The sequence below is a fragment of the Sciurus carolinensis genome, chromosome 18, assembly GCF_902686445.1.
Source record: "Sciurus carolinensis chromosome 18, mSciCar1.2, whole genome shotgun sequence".
Taxonomy (NCBI): Eukaryota; Metazoa; Chordata; class Mammalia; order Rodentia; family Sciuridae; genus Sciurus; species Sciurus carolinensis.
In genome coordinates this window covers 5,162,668-5,183,839 of record NC_062230.1, presented here as the reverse complement: position 1 = coordinate 5,183,839, position 21,172 = coordinate 5,162,668, and the positions used below count along the sequence as shown (strand labels likewise).

General features: G+C 60.5%; 1 protein-coding gene across 14 annotated transcripts in view; it reads left to right on the top strand.

Moving 5' to 3' along the window:
* Window positions 1-7,030: 7,030 nt before the first annotated feature.
* The window catches only part of Eln (elastin), a 29,246-nt gene continuing 15,104 nt past the window's right edge, over window positions 7,031-21,172 (top strand). For 3 of the 14 annotated variants that reach the window (XM_047533049.1, XM_047533044.1, XM_047533040.1), the window contains exons 1-13: window positions 7,031-7,428; window positions 12,617-12,667; window positions 13,505-13,534; window positions 13,806-13,838; window positions 15,826-15,855; window positions 17,303-17,338; window positions 17,745-17,837; window positions 18,067-18,135; window positions 18,216-18,290; window positions 18,952-18,999; window positions 19,865-19,936; window positions 20,234-20,263; window positions 20,654-20,725. In XM_047533049.1, coding sequence (XP_047389005.1) covers window positions 7,347-7,428; window positions 12,617-12,667; window positions 13,505-13,534; window positions 13,806-13,838; window positions 15,826-15,855; window positions 17,303-17,338; window positions 17,745-17,837; window positions 18,067-18,135; window positions 18,216-18,290; window positions 18,952-18,999; window positions 19,865-19,936; window positions 20,234-20,263; window positions 20,654-20,725 — 721 coding nt within the window. In that variant the 5' untranslated portion in view covers window positions 7,031-7,346. The remainder of the gene's footprint in view (window positions 7,429-12,616; window positions 12,668-13,504; window positions 13,535-13,805; window positions 13,839-15,825; window positions 15,856-17,302; window positions 17,339-17,744; window positions 17,838-18,066; window positions 18,136-18,215; window positions 18,291-18,951; window positions 19,000-19,864; window positions 19,937-20,233; window positions 20,264-20,653; window positions 20,726-21,172) is intronic. The other 11 variants (XM_047533045.1, XM_047533046.1, XM_047533043.1 and 8 more) reach the window with 7 other exon arrangements.

The window sequence follows — 21,172 nt, the reverse complement described above, 5'->3', positions numbered from 1 at the left end:
GGGAGGCTGATGCAGGAGGATCTCAAAGCCAGCCTCAGTAACTTAGCGAGGCTCCAAGTAACTCAGCAAGACCCTGTCTCTAAATTAAACATTTTTTAAAGGGCTGTGGATGTGTGCTCCGTGGTTAAGCACCCCTCGGTTCAATCCCTGGTATCAAAAATAATGATAATAATATATGGAAACAACATGTATCCCATTTGTTTACAATAAAAATAAATTTTAAAAAAATAATAATATATGCATTTATTTCATGGAACCTACTGAGCCTCTGGCTTGACAGCACGGCACCTGGACCATGCTTCCCGATTGCATGGCTGACTGGGACTGGTTCCTCACTTCTGCCAGCATCCGGAGTGTTTCTCACCCACCAACACCAGCCCAGGAAAAGATCAAAATGCAAAGTACTGTTTCTACTGAATGCATATTGTTTTTGTATTATTGTAAAGTCAAAAATCATTAAGTCAAGGCATCCTAAAGGAGGGCTGTCTGTATTCCTATTTTATTCTATTCTAGTCCATCTGACCCTAAAATGCTACGGAACATTTAGTGACCCACTAACTGGGTTTCACGCCCCACGGATGGGTCACAACCTACAATTTGAAAAATGCTGGTAGAACATGAAAGGCCCTTTATCAGAGCCATGACCGTGGCCAGGGCCGGATGGGAAGGCCAGCGTCCTCTGAGAGTTGTTCCTGGCGGTTTTAAGCAGGGCGGGCCAGCGGGGCTCTTTGCTCCCGGAAGCTCCCCAGCAGGCAGCCGTGTGGGTGGGCTGGAGGGCGAAGGGCGGCCACCAGGTCAGGGTTCACTCTGGCCCCCCTGTTTTTGCATATCCCACACGTCTCTGGGCCACCGGGAGCAGGGACCAGATTCAGCTCTTCCAGGAAGCCTTCCTGGTTGCCTCCACACATCCTGGGACTCAGCCTTGGTTCCTGAGACTGCAGGTGCTGGGGCCCTTCCGTCTGCCCCTGCCCGCTCCCCACACGCCCCGCACCCCCAGTACCAGAGTGCGCTCAGGAATGCAGAGAACTGAATGAAGGAGGAGAGAAGGAGTGAACAACCGGCCAGCGGGAGCCCCTGGCCCAGCCGTGCCTGCCTCCCACCCTGCATCCTGGCAGCTGCCCTGGCCGCCCGTGGGACCCGCCTGGCGCCACCAGGATCATGCCAGCTGAGGGTTCCGGGCATGGGTGGAGGGCTCTGCTCAGGGCAGGGAGCGGCCAAACGTGGTGTGGGGATGGAGACGGGCAAAACCTAGGAGGAAGAGGCTCCCCGCCCCACGGCGTTAGGCTCTTGGAAGGGCTCCTGGGCACGGCAGAGGGCTGGGGGAGGCTGGAGGAGATAAGGTCCGGGCGAGGGAGAGAGCGGGGCAGGCGAGGTGAGAGCCTCGGCCGCCCTGCCCACCTCCCAGAGCCAGCTGGGGCCCCGGGCGAGGGGGAAGATAGCTCAGCCTCAGGCCCTACCAAGTGCCTGGCCCAGGGACCCTGCTGTCCAGGTGCAGAGCGGACTCCGGCTGGAGCAGGGTGGAAGGCCTGGTGAAGTGCCCCAGGGGCCTCTGCTGCATGCACGGAGCCCAGCCTGTGCTAAGCTAGCACTGAAGGACAGCGTGTCAAGTCCTCAATACCTGTGGGCGTCCACCCGAACCCCTCCCGCTCTCCCCTCCTGAGCAGCATCCTGGGTGGGAAACCAAACACAGTGGGAAAGGGTCTCCCTTGAACAGAGATGGAGCATCCCCGAGGGGCAGGGGGACCAGAGGGCGCACTTCCTGGGGACGAGGCAGCCCAGCCCCTGAGCAAGACACAGCACAGTCCCTGGGAGCACAGGAGCTCTCGGGCTCCAAGTGGATCAGGGAGTCCCAGTCCTGTCTCCCGGCTTCATGTAAGAGGCCTGGATCTGGGCAGGGGGTGCCAGGCACGGGGAGACAGAGCCCGAAACCGGGACAGAATCCACTGCCTCCGCCTGCCCACGTGACAGGGGCTTAGAGCTGAAATTCAGGAGATCCCCAAGAGCTCTTTCTGGCCAGCCTGAGCTTGGAGACAGGACTCCTAATAACTCCTCAGTTTATAAACTGGGATAATAATATGCCTGATCGAAAAGGAAGATGTGCTTTGTAAACTCAAGTGTCAAACAAATGAGAGGCGTGCTCTGGACCCCTCCGTCTCGTCCCCCCGGGGAGGGCTGCGCAGGGCTGCCCGGCTCTTCATGTTCCCTCGGAGGGCAACAGACAGCCTGTGAGGCCGAGTGGGAACAGCCCCGGGCAGGACAGCCCGTCCAGGACACCCACCCCCTGCTCACACCAGCCAGAGACCCAGACTGACAAATGACTCAGATGCACAAACGCCCAGGTCTGGGGAAAGCCTGGCGTGCCCAGAGGTTGCTGGGTCTTGGAAGCCTGGGGCACAGGGGCGGTGGTGGGGGCAGTTTGTGTGTGGGGCGGGGGCTTCCCGCCATGCCTCCCCCTCACCCAGCCAGCCTCCATCGGCTGCTTCCGTTGCCTGAAGTGGTACCATGGTCCGCATCCCGTGCATGAGCACTTGCTGAATGCAGGACTCTTCCAGACATAAGTTTTCCATCTTAAGTCTCGTGAAGACCTCAGTCCCCGCGGGAGGGCACTGGAGCCTCTGGGGGTGAGTTATTGTTAGTGTCACATTGTTGGGTGATCCACCGAAGCTCACACCGACATTAGTCCCCATCATGACCCCAGCGACGACGGCTGCCCTCCCACCGCCCAGGATCCCAGCTCCCCTTGCACACCTCCCAGTCCCAGCCGCGAGCAGGGCCTGTCCTTCCCTGGGGCTGACCTCAAGGGATGAAGCAGGGCCCAAAAGTGGCCCTGTCCAGCAGGGCCTGACACCCGTTTCCGGTCACAGACCTTTACTTCCAGGGAGGTCTGTCCCCACACCAGCACCCTCCTTTCCTGGCCCTCAGTCCAGCATGGAGCTTCCTGGCCACCTCTGGGCAGGGACAAGCTGCAGACTGTCTTCCTCTTTTCCCAGCTAAGGCTCTGGACCAAGGCTGCCTGGGGGCCCACGGTAGGTGGCCGCCCTCTCTGGCTCAGCCTCTCCCATGGGGCCGCCTGTCCTGGGGGCACCTCAGCCTTTCCCTGCCAGCCTCCTGGGACATCCTCCTCCTCTGCCCCTCTACCCTGATCTCAAGCCCCATCCAGCCTCCCATCCTCAAGTAGCAGGATCCAGACTCTTCCCTCCTTGTCTGTCAAAACCAAGTCACTTGTCTCCACTCATACACTGAGTCTAAACCTGCACTGTCCCCTGCAAGGGCTGAGGTCATCTGAGGCTCCTGGGCCCTTGAAATGTGACTAGTTCAAACAGATGCAGTGAAAATGTAAAATCTGCTCCTTTAAGACTTGCTACGAAAAAAAAAAAATGCAAAATATCTCACCAATGCTGTTTATACTGATTACCAGTTGAAATAATATTTTAGATATTCTAGGTTAAATATAACATACTGCCAGGTGTGGTGGAGCACACCTGTCATTCCTCAATACTTGGGAGGCTGAGGCAGGAGGATCACAAGTTCAAGGCCAACCTCAGCAATTTAGCAAAACCCTGTCTCAAAATAAAAAATAAAAAGGGCTGGGGATGGGACTCATCCCCAGGTACAGCACTCCTGGGTTCAACCTCCAGGACCACACACACGCATGCACACACACAGTTTCCTTTTCTTTTATGTGGCTACTAGAAAGTTTAAAATCAGAGGAGGGGAAGATTCCGACCTCACTGTCTGCCCCTGAGCCTGATGGACAAGGCAGGGAGGCTGGGGACGGTGTGGCCCGAGGTCCTTCACCTTGTCTCGCTACCGATTCTGTCCCGAGCGCCTGCCCCACCAGCGTTCATTTCCTTCCCAAACCTCAGTTTGGTTCTATGAGCAACACTTTTTAGTGAACCGTTGACCCTCTTCCCTCTGGGGCTGGCCAGAGGGACCTTGGCTCAGACAAGGTATGCATGGCTGTCAGCAGCATCTTCAGCGGCCCAGGAGGGAGCACCACTGGGTCTGGGGTCTGGCGGAGCCCCGCTCTGCCTAGGCCAGCCCCACAGCCCGTCTGTCCTCTCTCTGGCTCAGGGTCACTCAACAACATGTCCCGTATTTAACAGACGATGGGACTGTGTGTAGACAAGGAAGAAACAGAAGCCACACCCCAGGGATTCTGTCTACACCAGCCTCTGTCCCATCTCCCAGAAGGTTCATCAGAGATGACCATCCAGCACTTGGATGAAAGGGGAGACAGACACACATTACCCTCAACTGCCTTCCATGGCGGCCAAGCCAGGGGGTGATAAGAAGAAGCCCCCAAGCTCAGCCCAAGGAGCTCGTGCTAAAGACCCTCAGGATGCTCAGAGTGGGAGCAGACTCGGAGGTCAGGGGAGCCAAGACGAAGGAACCTCGCCAACACAAGTCCCTCACTCAGACCTCCAGGACCAGCCTCGGGGCTGGAGAGCAGCTCCAAATGCCAGAAGAGCAGCCACTCAGGAGGGAGGAGGGAGACGTCGCTGGTCGAGCTGCGTCGTGCAGTTGAGAGGTCTGGAATTTCTCCGAATGGCTACTGAGCATTTCGAAGCAAAGCAATGACGCTCTCAGAGCTGTGCAGAGATCCAAGCCCTGTCCTTAGATGGTGCCCCTGGAGGATCAGGAGCAGAGAGACGGTGTTCAGGACTCACCGGGGAGCCCTGGGCCTACAGGCCAGGCAGCAAGCAGGCGGTGAGGCTGGTAAGGATCATGGCGGAGGCACCCAGCAGCTCGCTGCAGGTGGCCCTCCAGGAGAGACCCTGTTTCATTTGTACAGGTCTACAGGGAGGCGGCTGAGCAGCTCAGGTCGCTGGGCTTCTAGAACGTACCAGTGCCTGGCCGAGCCAGTCAGTGAGCGCTGTCCACTCGGCCACAGTCCTTGTGCTGGGTGTGGCACGTGTTGGGCTGACCTGTGCCTGCGATCCATTTGACGGACTTGGCTTTGAACGAAGGCCCCTTTGGAAGTGTACAGCCTGTGGAATATGTCGGGGGAGCTACCGCAGCAAACATCGGCTGCTAAGGACGGGGCCGGCCACAGGGCCCTGGGCCCAGCAGCTTCAAGTCTATCCCAGCAAGTGCCCCTCCACACCTCTCCTGGATCCCCCTCAGCAAATCCTCTCCCGCTGGCTCCAGCCTCTTTCCCAGTCCTGGAATTAATAAAGACTCCAAGCCGACTGCGGTTTGTAAGTCTGAAAGCCAGTTCCTGCCCACGTCACTGCCCCAGAGGAGTGGGGCCCAGTCCCCCCAGCACCCGCTTCCCTCCCGCTTCCTGGGAAGGAAACAGGCACACAGATGCACCCTTGACCTCCCTCCCTCCCAGCAGACCGCTCCAGGCAGCCGTCTCAGCCCCCACCCACACCGACAAGGGCTGACTTGGGGGGGCTTTAGGCCCCACAGTCCCCCATCAGTTACCCCAACACACTTCCAAATACCACAGTATGTCTGAAGGTGATTCTCCCAGCATGTCTGCACCTTCCACCATTTTGGAGCTGCTTTGGCTGGAGACGGGGAAAAGGGAGCCATTACCTGGGGTCCCGGGGTGGCCTGGAAGAGAGCCATCCTGATCGCTGCACTAAACACAGGAATGGCTCTCGCAGAACTGGCGGTGGCGATGGCAGTAGCAGTGGTACCGGGTAGACGTAGGGAGCACTTGTAAGCTGGCAGGCACAGGCGGAAGCAGATAACCATGTTTTATTTATCCTCGCAATCATCTTCCTAGGCAGGGATATTATCACCATCGGAGAGATGAGGGGACTGAAGCTTAGGGAGAAGTCAGCCCGCTAGGAAGTGCCACGGCCAGAACTCAGTCCCAGGTCCACCTGAGTCCCAGACTTGCCTTTGACCTCTTTGCTCCTGGTCACCTGCCAGCCCTCCAGACTCCCACCGTGGTCCTGGCTAGGTGAGGAGCATTAAACTCATCCCTCTGGTGCAGGGAAAAGCCCCAGGAGACATGGCCTGGACTTTGTTCCCTTACAGTCTGTGACTTAGGACACAGCTTCCTCTCCTATTCTGTGGTTCTGACATTTATTTCCCACTAGCAGGGGCTGGGAGGGACACGACCCTCCCCTGATCCACCATACACACGCACCCCAAAACCCCCCACTCCCTCCCTGCTCAGCCACAGCAAGAGTGTCAGGGTTCTGCAGGACGCTGCCCCTGCTGCTCAGGGCAGGCCGCCCCCTCCTGGCAACCGGAGGAATGGCAATCCTGGACACTCTCCCAGGACCAGAGAGCCAGCCCATAGTCTGTGGTTCCTGGGTCTTATCTGGACATTGGTGGGGCTCGGCCATGGGACAGGTGGTGACCAAGTGACAATGAGGAGACTGGGTGGCCTGTCAGTAGGCGTGGGGTTCCCACTTCCCTGTTCCCCAGTGAATCTGGGGTCCAACCTGCCCATTGCCAGACACTGGAACCTGCACAGGGCCAGGTATGGAACTGTGACCTTGACTCATGCAGAATAGAGCCTTGTATGTCAGGGTCCCCTACATGCCCCAGAGGCCTCAAGGGACAACGCAGACATGGCCTTCGCTCCCAGGCCATCCTCCTGACTGCAGTCCTCTGGCCTCGGCAGATGTCAACCACAAACCTGTCCAACACCCTCTTGCAGCTTCGGGCAGGGAACTGAGTCCTTACCCCCATGCAGAGGGAGCCTTATAGTACTCCAGCATCCCCATGCTGTCCCCTGGACGCTCCACTGGACAACACCACCCTTCCAGCTCCTTCTACCCAGGCCCCTGGACCTCTGCAGACACTGAGCCCTGTCCTGCCCAACCTCCCCCTCCCAGCTTTGGGCAGGGCCGGTCTCTAGCCAGGCTTAGGGGTGCTGGGGTGTCTGGAGGGCCAGGGTGGGGGCTGAGGCTCGAGACAGCTGGCCTGTGTCCCCACACTGGGCCCGGGGCCCAGCCGGAGGGGCGGGGGCCTGGCCACTCGGGACTTGGCGAGGGCCGGCAGTTTTGGCCGGGCTGCGGGGCCCTCCCTCCCGCTTCCTCTCCCGAGGGCTGTCCTGGCAGAGGCCCCCTCGCACTTTCTGGCGGGAACCGGGCCAGCGGCGCGAGCAGCCACAGAGGGAAAGCGGGAACGGGATGGGGAAAGTGTGTGTGTGTGTGCGTGTGCGTGCGCGGGCGTGCGCGTGAGTGTGTGCGAGGAGAGGCCGCGGCGGCCAGCCCGAGCGGCGCGGGCCTTTCGTAATTGCCCCCTCCCGGCCCCCGCCGGCGCCCCCGCCCGCCCGCTCCGCCCTCCTCCTTCCCGCCGCCGACCAGGCAGCAATTACGCTTTGGGGATAAAACGAGGCGCGGAGAGCGGCCGGGGCATTCCTCCCCGAGACGGCGATGGCGGGTGTGACGGCCGCAGCCCCGAGGCCCGGAGTCCTGCTGCTCCTGCTGTCCCTCCTCCACCCCTCGCAGCCCGGAGGTAAGGGCCCCTGCCGTTCCCACGCTGCCGCAGCCCCGGCGGCGGGTCTGGCGGCCGAAGATGGACGGGCCCGACGGAGCCCTGCACCGCGGGCCTGCGGCTCGGCCCAGGGGCCTGGAACGCCGGCTGGGTGCGCAGGGGGATCGTGCCAAACAGAGCGCAGCTCAGGACGGTCCCCACTTCGTGCCAGGCTCTGCTGCCCCAGAGGCCGCCGGGCTCTGCTCCACCCTGCCAGCTCCGCCCGGTGCGCACCTGCGGCCCAGCCAGGCATGCTGCGTGCAGCCCGGGGCAGGGGACCTGGCTTGCAGACCCCAGTGATCTGTGACCTCAGCGGGTTCAGTAGGTTGGGAAGTCGGGATCCGCTGGAGGAGGGCCGGGGCAGGTTGATTAGGGGATTGCAGATTGCAGTGCTACTGCTGTGGTCTGTCCCCCTGGAGGGGGACCAGGACTCTGGAGTGTGTATTTCATGTGCGTGCAGGAACAAGGGTGTCTCAGGCTACATTGCACAGGTGTGTGCCACGCTCCGGCAGGTCGCTGAGGGGCGAGGGACTTTCTGGGGAGGTTGGAAGGTGGATTCACAGGTTCACCACCAGACAGGTGTATGTGTGCAGGGCAGGGGGTACCTGGAGTTGCCTCTTGGTGTCTGCAGAAGACACCAGACACCTACACACAGGAGATCTGGCATCCAGATGTGTCACTGGGTGTGGATTGTCACTGCACATGACCAACCGTGAGTGTATGTATGCACACCTCTGGGAGAGAGATGGGGAGTCCAAGCAAAGAAAGGCAAGTTGGGGAAGGTGACCACCTCCCAGCAGAGGGACCCCAGGCTGGAGTGGACCCCGGTCTGTTGCTGGTATATCTGGTGTGTGTCTGGATCCAGGTGCTGCTGGGTTTGTGGGACTGTTCACTGGGGCCAGCTGGAAGCCCAGAGATGCATCTGGCAATGGGAAGAGAGAGGTGCGAGATCACCGGCCACCTGGTGGGGCAGCCCAGGTGGGCTTTGGTTTCCGTGGGATTCCTCCTTGCTGTGAGAACCAGACTCTGAGCGGGTGACAGTCAGGGTTCAGAGTGCAGCAGGGTTAGCTGGGTAGGGCTGCAGCTGTTTCCCTGAGACTGGCCTGCAGGGCTGGCTGCTGGGACAGAAGCTCCCTGTGCAGGGGCCATTCCTGGATGAGGCCCAGGGACATGGGCACCAGGGGTGAGGAGCAGTAGAGAACCAGCACCTGAGAGCTGTGACTCTGGGCTGCCTGACCCCCTCCCCCAGGTGGCCCCCAAGCACCTGCTCACCTCCTTCCCAGCCAGTGCCACCACCTGCAGAGTCACAGTTAACCTCTCAGCCGGGAGAGATGGGGATTATTATCTGCACTTCACACATGGGGAAACCAAGGCTCAGTCAGTCTCAGGCAGCCCCTGGGGGTTAGCACCAGCCAGCTCTCTACCCTGGGTCAGAGGAAGAGGGTGTTGGGAGTGAGGTGCCAGACAACGTTTGGAGAGGGCCAGAGACTTGAGTGAGTCCTTTAAGGGCAAAGTAACCCTGTCCCACTAGCCTTGGTGACATCACTAAACCCTTGGAGGGCATTATTCCTTGCAACGATATCTCTCAATTCTGTCCCAAGTGTCTGGACTGGCTGGGTTCAAATAAGGGGCTTGTGAATGGATGAGGACTTCTGGGGTTTGGGCACGGAGCCTTCCAGAGTCTGGAGATGTTGGGAGCAGAGGGACCCCAGTCACGCACCCACCTGGATGCCCTAGGGAGCCCAGCATCCCTGCAAGCTCCCCAGTGGGGTAACAGAATTTCCTGGGAAGAACCACCCCCTAGAAATAGTCTCAGGCTTTCTCCCCATCCCCCTGATTTCTACACCGAAGGTGGTTTGAATCAGGGGCTTTCAACCCTGGCTGGGTATGAGTTACCCCGGGGAACTTTAAACAATTCTGATGCCAGGTCCCACCCAAGAATTCCTGCTCCATTTGGTCTGGGGAGGAACCTGGACAGTGGGGACTTTTTTAAGCTCCCCAGGTATCTCTGATGAGCTGCCAGAGGCGAGAAGCTCTGGCTTAGAGGTGGATCCAGCCCTGTGTGTCTGCTGAGGTCTCGGCAGGAACACAAATATGCCCCGTGTGGGAGGGGACAGAGTCACCCACGGAGGACAGATTGTTTCTGAAAAACCATTGGCAACCTTTTCCTGCAAACAACAAAGCCTCGTGAGGTCTTATCTGCTCCCCAGGCCGGCCCCCTGGACTACAGCTTGGCAAAGCCCCCTGCCAAGGCCCGCTGGCCCGCAGCTTGCTCCCAAGCCGGCTTTTCCCAGATCTTTGAACCTGGAGCCCAGGCTCTGGGCAGAAGGCCCTGCATGTGACTGGGGTCAGCTGCAGGTCCCAGGCCGAGTGCTTCGTCTCTCTGGCTCTCGGTTTCCCTGGCTGTAAAATGGGAAGAAACATCCCGTCTGCCGTCCCGCCTCCTTGAGCCAGTGGGAGTACAGCGTGTCACCCCTGCCAAAAACGTCTCCAATCAGAGGGCTGTGGGAAGGTTCAGATGTAAAGCGATAGGGTCTCACTCGGGCTGACGGATCCTCGTAGTTCATTTCTAGGTTTAATTTCTAGGGTTGACTTCCCCCACCCCCGGGAGGCAGCGGATGGATAAGTGGCTGGGCAGTGACGGAGGACACAGGCAGGCCTGGGGGAGCCCCCAGGAGCCCCAGGAAACCCGGAAAGCTTCCCAGTGGAAAGTGAGACCTTTCCTTCCAGGGGCTGGGAATGGGTAGGAGATGGGCTCCATCTGGGGGGCTCTGGCCGCAGAGAGGAGGAGACAGGAGTGCATTCCGTCTGGGCAGGAGGAAGCCCCTTCAGGTAGATGGGAGGAAGGAGCGTCTGACACGTCCCAGGAGGTTTGCAAGAGTCCCAGCCCAGGCCAGAGGACTGTTCTGATCCCTGAGAGCAGAGAATCATGATCGTTAGCTGCAAGAGACCAGTTCCACCCTGGGCTCCTCAGTAGAACAAGCCAAACCCACATAAAACAAGACGAGGGTGTTCCAGGCCAGCTGAGCAGCCCGGGCGAGAAGAACCGCAGGCTCAGGGCAGGCAGGAGGGAGAAACGGATCAGCCTCGGAGGCAGGGTAGGGCTGGAGAGGCCAGGGCATTCTTGGCAGGAAGGACGCTCATGTTGAGGAGGTGGGGATGCGGTGACCGACTCCGCGAGGAGGCTGCCCCTTGTCAATTCTAGTCCCTCGCGTTCTAGTCTCACCTGCCCCACCCGGGAAGAGAGACAAGCAGGAATCCTTTGCAGCCGCTGGGGCTTCTCCATTTCCTCTGTGCAGAAACCGCTGCTCCCCGGGGCTGTCTTGGTTCGTGGAGTTCGGCCAACGCTGTCGGGATCTGAACTGTGGGCGTGGAGGACGGGAGAAGGGAAGCAGAGTCCTCCGGAAAGGGCCTGTCCACAAAGCCAGCCCCAGGAGAGAAGCAGGGTTCAGCCAGGCCTGAGGGCCGGGCAAGCCCAAGAGGGGAGACCCCAGGGCAGATATAACCAGCCCCAGATCCACAGGCATCCTCTCTGCCTCCCTGCAACTGCTTCACCCGGTTCATTGAGCACCTACTATCCATCCAACCTGAGCAGCAAAGTGGGAGGAAATGGAGCTGAAGGGTCACCGGTCATTTTCTTGTTTGTTTTGTTTTCTTTTGTGAGCAATTACTCTGCGCCAGACGCAGATAAGACGAAGGCTCTTACTGGAACCCTTGCAACCTTACAAGGCAGTGAGGATCATTCCTACCTTGCAAAAAGGAAACTGAGGCTCAGAGAGGTTAGGCCTCTTGCCTGAGGCCACCCAGATGGTAAGAAGCAGCCAAGTTAAGGTTAGAAACCCAAGGTTCTGTCCTGTGCCTCCCCTTTCCATCCACCTCACGGTTCCTGCTGTCCACTCTGGAGCCTGAGAGCAGAGAAGAGGGGAGAGAGGGCCACAAGGGAGGAGGGAGAGAAGGTGCAGGAAGAGAGAGGCTGAGGCAGAGGGGAAGCATAGAGGCACAGAGAATGCTGGGAGCTGGAGGCCAGAGCAGAGAAGGCATCAAAGGCCGAGCAAGCTGTGTGGGCTCGGCTGCCGATGGCAGGCCCAGTGCTGGTTCCCGGCAGGCCTGGCCCCCGCCACCCCTCCAGTCCCCCAAGGCTCTGATCAGATGCTCACACACTCCAGGACTGGATTGCAGTCGCCGGGGGTCTGCAGACCCAGGCACTGGCTTTGGCATAGGGTGGCCAAGACAGCTGGGCATCCCCAACCCTGCTGAGCTATGGCTGAGGCTGATGAGGCCCAGGGACCAGCTGTGTCCTGTGGCCAGGCCGCTGTGGTGCCTCCCAGATGCACTGCAAATCTGTGTGGCACTGCCCCCAAGCCTGCCTGTGCCCCCACCAGACTCTGCAGCTTCCTTGGACAGGGCAGGGCTGGACCATGGGCAAGGTGACTTGTCAAGGTTGGAGCATCCTGTGGTGGAGCCAGGACCCCTTTGAGACCCAGTGGTTGCCATGACGATGGCCCAGGCCTCCGTCCAGGACCAGCATGCCAGTATTCTCCAGTGACAGCTTCACTGGTCCATGGGGACTGTACTCCTGACCTTGGCCAGGGAATTAGCTGTGCCTTAGGAAACTATTCACGTTGCTCATCCGTGATGTCCCCCTCCCGGACCCGGCGCCTCCCAAAACAGCCTGTGTCAGATGGCCAGAACTCCACCCAAAGATTGTTGCCCAGTGGCCGGGACGCTGACCTCACGCCATCCTATCAATGTGGGAATGGCCGTGATCTTGCTGGCAGCTGCCGCCCGCTCTGCCCTTCCACGTCTCCATCTCTGACCCGTCCTGCCCAGACTCCGCCCCGTGCAGAGCCCTCTGCCCCTAAGGAGATCAAGTGGCACCCTGTCAACCAGCGTTCTCAGAGGCTGGGTCCAGGTTGAACCCAGGCCCCATCTCTTTTCAACTGTGTGGCCCCAGACACATCCCTTAACCTCTCTGAGCCCAGCTTCACATCTGTTAAATCCACAAGAGTGATCTCTGCCCTTCCAGCCCCGAGGGGCTACTTTGAGAAACGAGAATGAGAAAATGTAAACAGAGCCTGCTTTGTAAATAAAACCATTACCAATCTCATTAGCAATGTCACCAAGCCTTTGTGAGTTCTGACTGATGGAAGACTCTACCTATTCCTTCCAGGGGTCCCAGGGGCTGTTCCTGGTGGAGTTCCTGGAGGAGTCTATTACCCAGGTAAGGAACGCCGAGCAGCCACACACCCAAGGGAGGCAGGGGTGATGGACAGGCTCAGCAGAGGTGGCACATTTTGACACTGCAAGAACATTAACACGCCTACCCCTGAGGACCTACCAGTCAGCTCCACTTAAAAGTGCAGCTAATGAGATCCTGTTTTATAGCTGTTAAGAGCGTAAATATTCTGAAAGATGAAACGCGATTCTTGGGAGCCGATGGGAGGCGGGCGCCCGCGCACATTCCTACCGTTAGGTTTCAGAGCCTCCTAACCATGCATCCCACGCTTGGCAATCCATTCGAAGCAAGTAATTGTAAAGAACAGAAGAAGAATAGTCGGGGACCCGGCTCGCAGGAGCATTATTTGCAAAATCCATAAAGCAAGCCACCTTTCTGATGGGAATGAGTGATTAAGTCAGCAACACGGGGCCACTAGGCACCAGTGGGACACGGTGTGTGGTCCAATGCCATGTGCAGATGGAGACTGGAAGTCCTGGAAAGAAAATGGGCAGGATGTTGGGACAAGGGTACTGGGGAAGGGGGAATCACATAATCTAGGGGAAACACATAATGTTATTAAGTCAATTTAAAAAAAAATGAAAGTAACCTGTTTGATCCTGGAAAGGTATATGTGTGTTCAGAACTGACGAGAAAGTCAGGGGAGACGCCAGAGCCGTCCTGGGCGCAAACTGGCACAGGGATAGTGACTCAAGAAGAAGAAACCGAGGGTCACAGAGGTTGACCTGTCCAGGGTCACGGAGCAAGGCAGGGGTAGACGGGAGGCTGGATGGAGAGTGGTTTATCTGGAAGGCACCGACGGTTTTCTCCCTCTCTTCACAGGGGCTGGTCTCGGAGGCCTGGGAGGAGGAGGTGAGACCAGGGGTCGGTGTCCAGGGCTAAGCTCATCCTAGGGCCCAGCTCCCCAGGTCCCCAGAAGGTCCAAGCATCCAGGTCCCTCATTGTGCAGATTGAGCATCCGGTGGGAAGAGACCGCTCCAGCCCTTCCCGGGGGTCTTTTCCCTGGAGGTTCCTACCTACCTTCAGATGTCCATGTCACCCACCTGGGGAGGGGGAGCGAGGTGGATAAGTGGTAAGAGGGTGGGCTGGGGCTCCCCTTCACCACCACACCTTCCCTCTGCAGCACTGGGACCCGGAGGCAAGCCACCCAAGCTAGGTAAGAAAGACTGGAGGCTCAGCATCCTGAGGGAAGGCCGAGGGGCCGGGGAGGGGCGACTCAGCGCTGGGAGGCAGGGAAGGGAGGACCAGCAGGCAGGGGCCAGGGCCCAGGGCTTCCAGGGACAGGAGGCTGGAGCCAGCCCAGGGTCCTCTCTTTGTGAGGGTCCTCTACCCTGTAAGTGCCCACCCATCCAGCTCCCCAGAGACAACCCTCTGCTCAGGGCCTCAGAAACTGCCCCAGCGCTGGAGGCCAAAGTAGAGATTGAGGTCCCAGTGGCCACCAAACCTGTAAAACAGCACTGCAGACCCAGGCACAGATAGAGGGCCCCAGACTCACATGATCTTCAGACCCTTGATCCCAAATTAATCCCTATCTAATCCCAGGTCAAGACCCCGACAGGCCTGAGCATCATGCCAGCCTGAGCCCTTATCCTGACCCCGGCTCAGGCTGAACCCTACCCTTGACCAAGCCCCAGCTCAACCCTAGGCTGAACCCTGCCCCTGACCCCAGATGCTAAAGTGGAGCTCCCTTCCGGATCCCAGGCCCCGTCCAGCTGTTCCCAAACCGTGGAGGTTTCTAGTCGGAGGGTGGCTTAGATCTGACCCGGCTCACCCACAGGGCTCCAGCCTGCCTCCGGGGGCCACATTCGGCTCCAGGGAATCTGCCGCCCCCCAGGAGGGGAAGGGATCTCTGCGGGAACACTGGGGGATGAGGAGCAGGTGGAGAGATGACGTCTCCACCCAGATTTATGGCCCCTGGTGTGAGATGCTCCACATGCGGCCTTGGCCCCCGCCCTGCAGCCCTGGCTCTGGACGTGGTCTGGATGTCCCACGGCTCTTACGAAATCCTGACCGTCCCTGATCCAAGCACAGACAAGTCTGCAAGACCCAGATTCCCCTTCGCTAAAAGCCCATCTGTGTTGTGAAACTCCAGGGCCGGGGCCAGCCGAGAAGCGGAGGGGTGCCTGGGGCAGGGGGACCCTGGGGTCTGGGGTCTGCCAGGCCAGGAGCCCTTGGGGCCCGCCGCTTCCCCCGCCTGAACCTGCATCCCGTCTTCCGGGAGGGCCGAGGGTGTAGCTGGGTCTTGGTGGTGGAGAGAACACAGGGAATGGCCGGGTGAGCGATGTGCCCAGCATGGAAGGCCCGGGGTTGAGGTCACGCCTGCCAAGGTGGAGGGTGCGCTCCCTGACCAGCCCCATCGGCAGTGGAGGAGCCAAGACAGGCTGTGGTCAAGTAATGGAGGGAGGGCTGAGACAACTGCAGGCAAAGCCTCCTATGGATCGTAGCTAAAGGGAAATTTCTACTAAGGAAAGGCTTAGGTTAGACTTCCAAAAGAACTTCCAACTCAGGTAGACCAAAAGGAAAGTCAGGACCTCTCCTTTGGATGCAGACAGCCCTGTCTGTGAGGCAGGGGGCTGGATTCCATGACCTCCCTAAGGTCATCTTTCAGCCTCAGGATTTAGAGCTACAAATGCTACCCGAACGGAGCTCCCTACATCCGGGCTCAGGGGACGTCCGGGCCTGCCCAGGCAGGACGGGATGGGTCACAGGCAGCGCATGTCATGCTTGGGAACAATTAATCCCTTGGCGATAGCGGGTGGGTGGCCTGGCAGCTGCTTCTGCACGTGGGCCCCGCAGGCTGTCCCGCCCTGGTTCAGCCTCAGCAGGGGACCAGGCAGCTGGGGCCTGCAGCTGGAGGACAGCCTCCCACCCGGAGGGGCGGGGCAAGGACAGGACGGGCTGGGGGCACCCCTGAGCCCACTGGGCGCTCTCTGCCCATGAGCTCACTGGTCCCCAGAAGGCAGGGAGCATAATGGCCACATGAAGACAGGGAAACGGAGGCTCAGAGAGGGGAGGTGACTTGCTCCTGCACACACAGCAGGCAGAGGCAGGGTCTCAGTGCAGAACCTTCTGGCTCCAGAAAGAGAGGAGGTTGGACTGAGGGCTGGGCTCTGGCTGTGCACAGCTCTTCCCCTTCTCTCCAGGCGCTGGACTCTCAGAGATATTTGGAGCAGGTGAGTCCAAAGAAGGGGACACACGGGGGTAGAGCTGGCCAGGTAGGAGAGCAGCCCCGAGAGAACCATCTGGGTGTGACCGTGGGAAAAGGATAGATGGCAGCAGGGGGCCATCTGCCCCCAGACTGAGCCCCACCCCTGCCCCGCCCCTCCTTAATTCCTGTCTAGTCCCCTCTCTTCCTTCCAGCCCCTGTGGGCAGGAAAGATCCGAGCATGTCCCCTGCCCTCGGGAGCTCAGGAAACAGACCTGGCTCCGGAGAAGCCACTGCCAGAACCAGGAAGGGACAGGGCACGGTGCCAGGAAGTCCACCGGGCCCCAGGCCCTGTCTGTCCACCCCCAGGGGCAGTTAGGGACCCCTCCTATAGAGCAACTGCCTGAGTGTCCCAAGGCCCAGGCCACACGATTAAGAAATGAGTGGGGCTGGGCACAGTGGTCCCTGTGATCCCAGAGGCTCTGGAGGCTGAGGCAGGAGGATCACGAGTTCAAAGCCAGCCTCAGCAACTGAGCAAGGCCCTAAGCAACTCAGTGAGACCCTGTCACTAAATAAAATAGAAAAAAGGGCTGGGGGTGTGGCTCAGTGGTTAAGCGCCCCTGGGTTCCATCCTCAGTACCAAAAAAAAAAGAAAGACTGAGTGGGAGGGCTGGTTGGGAGAGAGACCACGCCCACGGCCAGCCGGAGAGACCCAGCCCAGCAGGCCCCATGTTGGAGGTCCCTGGAGAGTGTGCACCCCAGGGCTCGGGACCCTGGCAGCCAGGACTGGTACTCCAAGCAGAGATTCTCACATAATTGGAAACAAAGCTGCAGGGCTTTAAACTCCAACCTGATTGCCCATTGTCCTGGCCAAAGCTGAGGAATGTCCCCTGGGAGGGGTGATTGGGTCCAGATGTGGGAAGGAGAGCGCCCCAGGGACACATCTGGCTTTGCATCAACATTCTAGCAACCAGGCTCCAGACCGCAGGGCAGGCTGGATGGAAGGGCAGATGGTGGAGACAGACCCAGGTGAAGGGGGGCCAAGTCAGGGACACCTGCAAGGGAGCAGGGCAGGCCTGGCCTGGGGCCCCCAGCTCAGCTGCGGTCTGGCCTGCAGATGCGGCCTGTGGCCCGGCCCTTGCACTCTGTCCTGCTCTGGCCCTCACAGGAAGCCCCACTGCATCTGGTGGGCTCCAGGGCTCTTGTTAAGGACACGGGCCCTGCCCAGCTGGTCAGGGGATTTGGCACAATCCTGTCTACACAGCATACCACTGGGTCACTAAACCGTGGCTACCCTTTTAGCAGGATCACCCCAAAGTACCAAAGGCCTAAGGATCAGCTTAGGGACCGGAGTGGTGACCTGCTAGTCACAGCACTGCTGGGGTCTTGCCCTGACTCTGGGAGACCCTCCTCCCCTGGGCCCGGGGAATGTGCCCACACGCCACCCTCTCATCTGCTCTGTCTTCTCCCCGCAGGTCCTGGAGGGCTTGCAGGCGCTGGACCCGGAGCAGGTTAGTGTGGACACCCACGGAAGATGCCCCATGGGGACTGGTCGGTCACTAAGCCCCAGCCAGGTGCTGTCCTGGGTGCTGATAGGGCATGAGGGAGTCCCGTGGGTGCTGGGGACTGTACAACTGGGTGATGAGGACCCAACGGAGGCAGTCCTGGGGGCCAGGTCGGGTCACCAGGCCTTCAGGAAGACATTGGGGCAGGTGGGGTTTGGCCCAAAAGATCCTGCCTGGCCTCCACCACAGAGTCCAGTCCTGGGGAGCAGCGGTGGCTTCCTGGCTCTGAAGTCTCGCAGGGAGCAGAGGAGTCACAGATGAACCTCCTGAGTGGGCAGGGCCCGGCGGGCGGGGCTTGGCAGTCTCCAGGGGTGTGATGGCTCAGCCCCTCGCCCCGCCCTCTCCTCTGCAGGACTGGGAGCCTTTCCCGCAGGTGCCTACCCGGGGGCTCTGGTGCCAGGTGGAGCAGCCGGTGCTGCTGCAGCCTATAAGGCTGCCAAGGCTGGTGAGTGTTACCCTCTGGGATGGGCCATCCGCCCCCTGGCTTCCCTGGACTCTCCACTTTACCTGCGAGGTGGATGGGCAGGAGCCTCCCCTCCAACCTGCTGAGGCTTCGGAGGCAGCCAGGGCTGTCCGGTCTCAGAGCGGGTTAGTGGGGCGGGAGCTCCGTGCTGGGCCTGCCGCCTCCCGATGTTCCTGGGGTGCCCCTCACCTCTCCACCCCCGGCCCTACAGGTGCTGGGCTTGGTGGTGTCGGAGGAGTTGGCGGCATCGGCGGAGTCGGTGGCCTGGGCGTGTCCACAGGTGAGGTGGCTGACCTGAGCCCTCCAGGTGAAGCCGCAGTCCCCGGGGAACCAACTCTGACGTGGCTCCTTTCACGCCAGGTGCCGTGGTGCCTCCGGCCGGAGCCGGAGCCGGAGTCGGAGTCGGGGCTGGAGCGAAGCCAGGAAAAGTGCCCGGTCAGTGTGGAACCCCAGGGGCTGGAGGGCAGAGGTCAGGGAGGGCAGAGCCTCCGCGACCATTGCGCTGGGGGAGAAGGGCAGGTCCTGGCCGCAGCAGGCAGGGGAGGTGGCCAGGCGGAGATCAGGGGACCTGTGTCTGTGGAATGGGGCCGAGGGCCCCAGCCTGCCTTCCAGACCCTTCTGTGAAGGTGAAGCAGAAAGAGACCCCAGAGAGAAGCTGTGGCAGGGGTGACGACGGGGACACTGAGGCTCCGTACCGAGAGTCAGAGCGGAAAGGCCGGTGCTGGCCCCGGCAGAGCCAGGGTGCCGTCCTCTGACGCCCCATCTGGTGCTCGTCCCACAGCACCAAGCCCTTTAGGAAGTGACTTGGGGCTCAACAAAAGGCTGCCTGTCCCTGCAGCAGGGAGGGGACATCTGGAAGCTGTTAGCCAGAGGTGGGCCTGGGGCTGTAAACAGGCCACAGGAGATGGAGACGAGTTCATGCACAGGAGGGTCAGCAGATGACTTCCGAGAGTCCGTGGGAGGAGGCGGCAGACACCCGTCTGCTCCCGCTGGCCCCGGGCACCTGCGGGCCACTCCTTGGGGTCTCTGGGTGGGGAGGCCCGGTGGAGGCCCTGGACGCTGAGCTGCTACTCATGACACCTCCTTCTGGCTCCAGGTGTGGGGCTCCCAGGTGTATACCCAGGTGGCGTGCTCCCCGGCACAGGTGAGGACCAGAGCGCAAAGCTCCTAGGAGGAAAGCAGCCCCTGTCAGCCTCCCCAGCATCCCCCCACAAGCAGAGGCCACCAGAGGCTGGGTCCTGGTCAGCAGCTGTTTTCAGTGTCAGAGTTCAGGCTAGTGGACTTAAGGTCCCTGGTATCCAACATCAGCCTCCCTGGCCCCACCCGAACCCTGACCCTAGGCCCCGAGCCCCAGCCCAGCCCCAGGCAGGTCCCCGAGGACAGACTGAGTCCCCAGGGTAACCAGTTCTTTCCCCAAAGTCATGAGTCACCAGGGGGCCTGCCCAGCAGGTCCACCCTGCAGGAGACCCCTAAAAGCTACCCACACCCTCCTTTCCCTGCCAGGGCCTGCCACCCCATCCAACATGTGACCTCCTGAAATCCCCCAAAAGCCCAGGTCCAGGCAGTTCTATGGGATTTGCTGACAGAGTGGTCCCCTCCCCTCTGGTCAGGTCAGGCAGCCCAGCTCCAGGGGAGGAGGGAGAGGTGGGAGACCCTGGCAGATGGTCCCAGGCCACCATCAGGAGGGTGCTCGGTGGCTCTGGACAACACACAGCCACTTCACCCAACCCTGGTGCTCTGTGCTTCCCTCCCAAGGGTGGTCAGAGTGAATTTCCATGGAGTCCATTCAGGCTTGAGGCCCCGAGGCAGGAGCTCACACAGCTGGGAAATAGGGCAAAAGCTCAGACCTTCTGACCCTGGGCCAGGCAGGGGAGGAAAGTCCCCACCAAACAGGTCATTCTCCACCCACCCCGTGAGCCATGCCTGTCATGACAGATCAACGCAGGGACCTGAGGCGGGGACAGGGCTGAGAGGGCCTCTGCCACAGTCATAGCCCTCTTTGTCCCTAGGAGCTCGGTTCCCTGGTGTGGGGGTGCTCCCCGGGGTGCCCACCGGAACAGGAGTCAAACCCAAGACCCCAGGTACGCAGCCGCTGGGCTGGGCCCCTGGGATGGGTGGGGGCTGGGCTGTGGGGTATTGGCAGGGATCCCGGGCCCACTCAGGTCCTCTGGTGGGCATTGTGCCCAGCACTGGTCCTGCTGGCCAGGAAGGGCAGCACACTGCTCAGAAACCCCAGACCGTGCTCAAGGACAGGACAAACCACATGGCCTGGGTAGAACTGGCTCCTGCTGGGACTGCCCCCCTACAGTGCTACCTGGCTGATGTCACCCCTGTGCCCTGTGCCCAAGGGCTGCAGTGACAGTGCTTTGTCATTGCAGGTGGAGGCGGAGCTTTTGCCGGAATCCCAGGTGAGACAAGGCTGGCCCTCCCAGGCCGGTGGGAGGATTGGTAGTGGCCAGACGGGCAGGGGCTCTGGACCTGGGAGGATCTGGGCACCCAGAGTCCCATCCAGACCTGCCGAGTCCCCCAGGGCTCCTGCTCCAGGCCTTGCATTGACTTCAACCCAAAGGGGCACCGATCCCAGGCCTGTCCCCCCACCCCTTCTGCACAGAGCCCACACCAGCCTAGGACACCCAGCCCCTGCCAAGGGCCACCAGCACTAGAGGCTCCGCCTGGGTCCAAGACCCCCGGGGAAAGTGGCCTGTTGCTGGGGAGTGCTCAGGGAGGACGGCTCCCTGTGGAGCAGAGAGCGGAGCGTCCTGCAGAGAGCTGAGCCCTGATGTTCTCTGTTCCCACAGGGGTAGGGCCCTTTGGGGGCCAGCAGCCTGGAGTCCCCCTGGGGTACCCCATCAAGGCGCCCAAGCTGCCAGGTGAGTCAGGGGGGCTTCAGGAGGCAGGACTAGTTGGGCCCGCCTGCTAGACTCAGCCTAGGGGGACACAGATGTCCCTGGGGTCGGGGAGGGAGCCTGGGTATTGAAACCACTTCTGGTCACCAAAGAAAGCCTGGGGAAGCCAGTCCCCAGATGTTAGGCAGGCGTCCGTGTGCATGAGAGCACGCACGCAGAGACCCGGGGCTCTGATGGACAGCCACGGTGGTGACGCTATTGGACGCCTGGAAAGAACCCTCTGCCGTCAAGACGCCCACACTGCCACCCCCACCTCTGCCACCCCCACCTCTGCCACCCCCACCTCTGCCACCCCCACCTCTGCCATCCCCACCTCTGCCATCAGCCAATGGCAGTCTTCCTGTGGGGAGAGACACGAGGAAGATGCTCAGACCTCAGGGCCACGGTGGCGCCTGGACCTGCAGGGGGAGG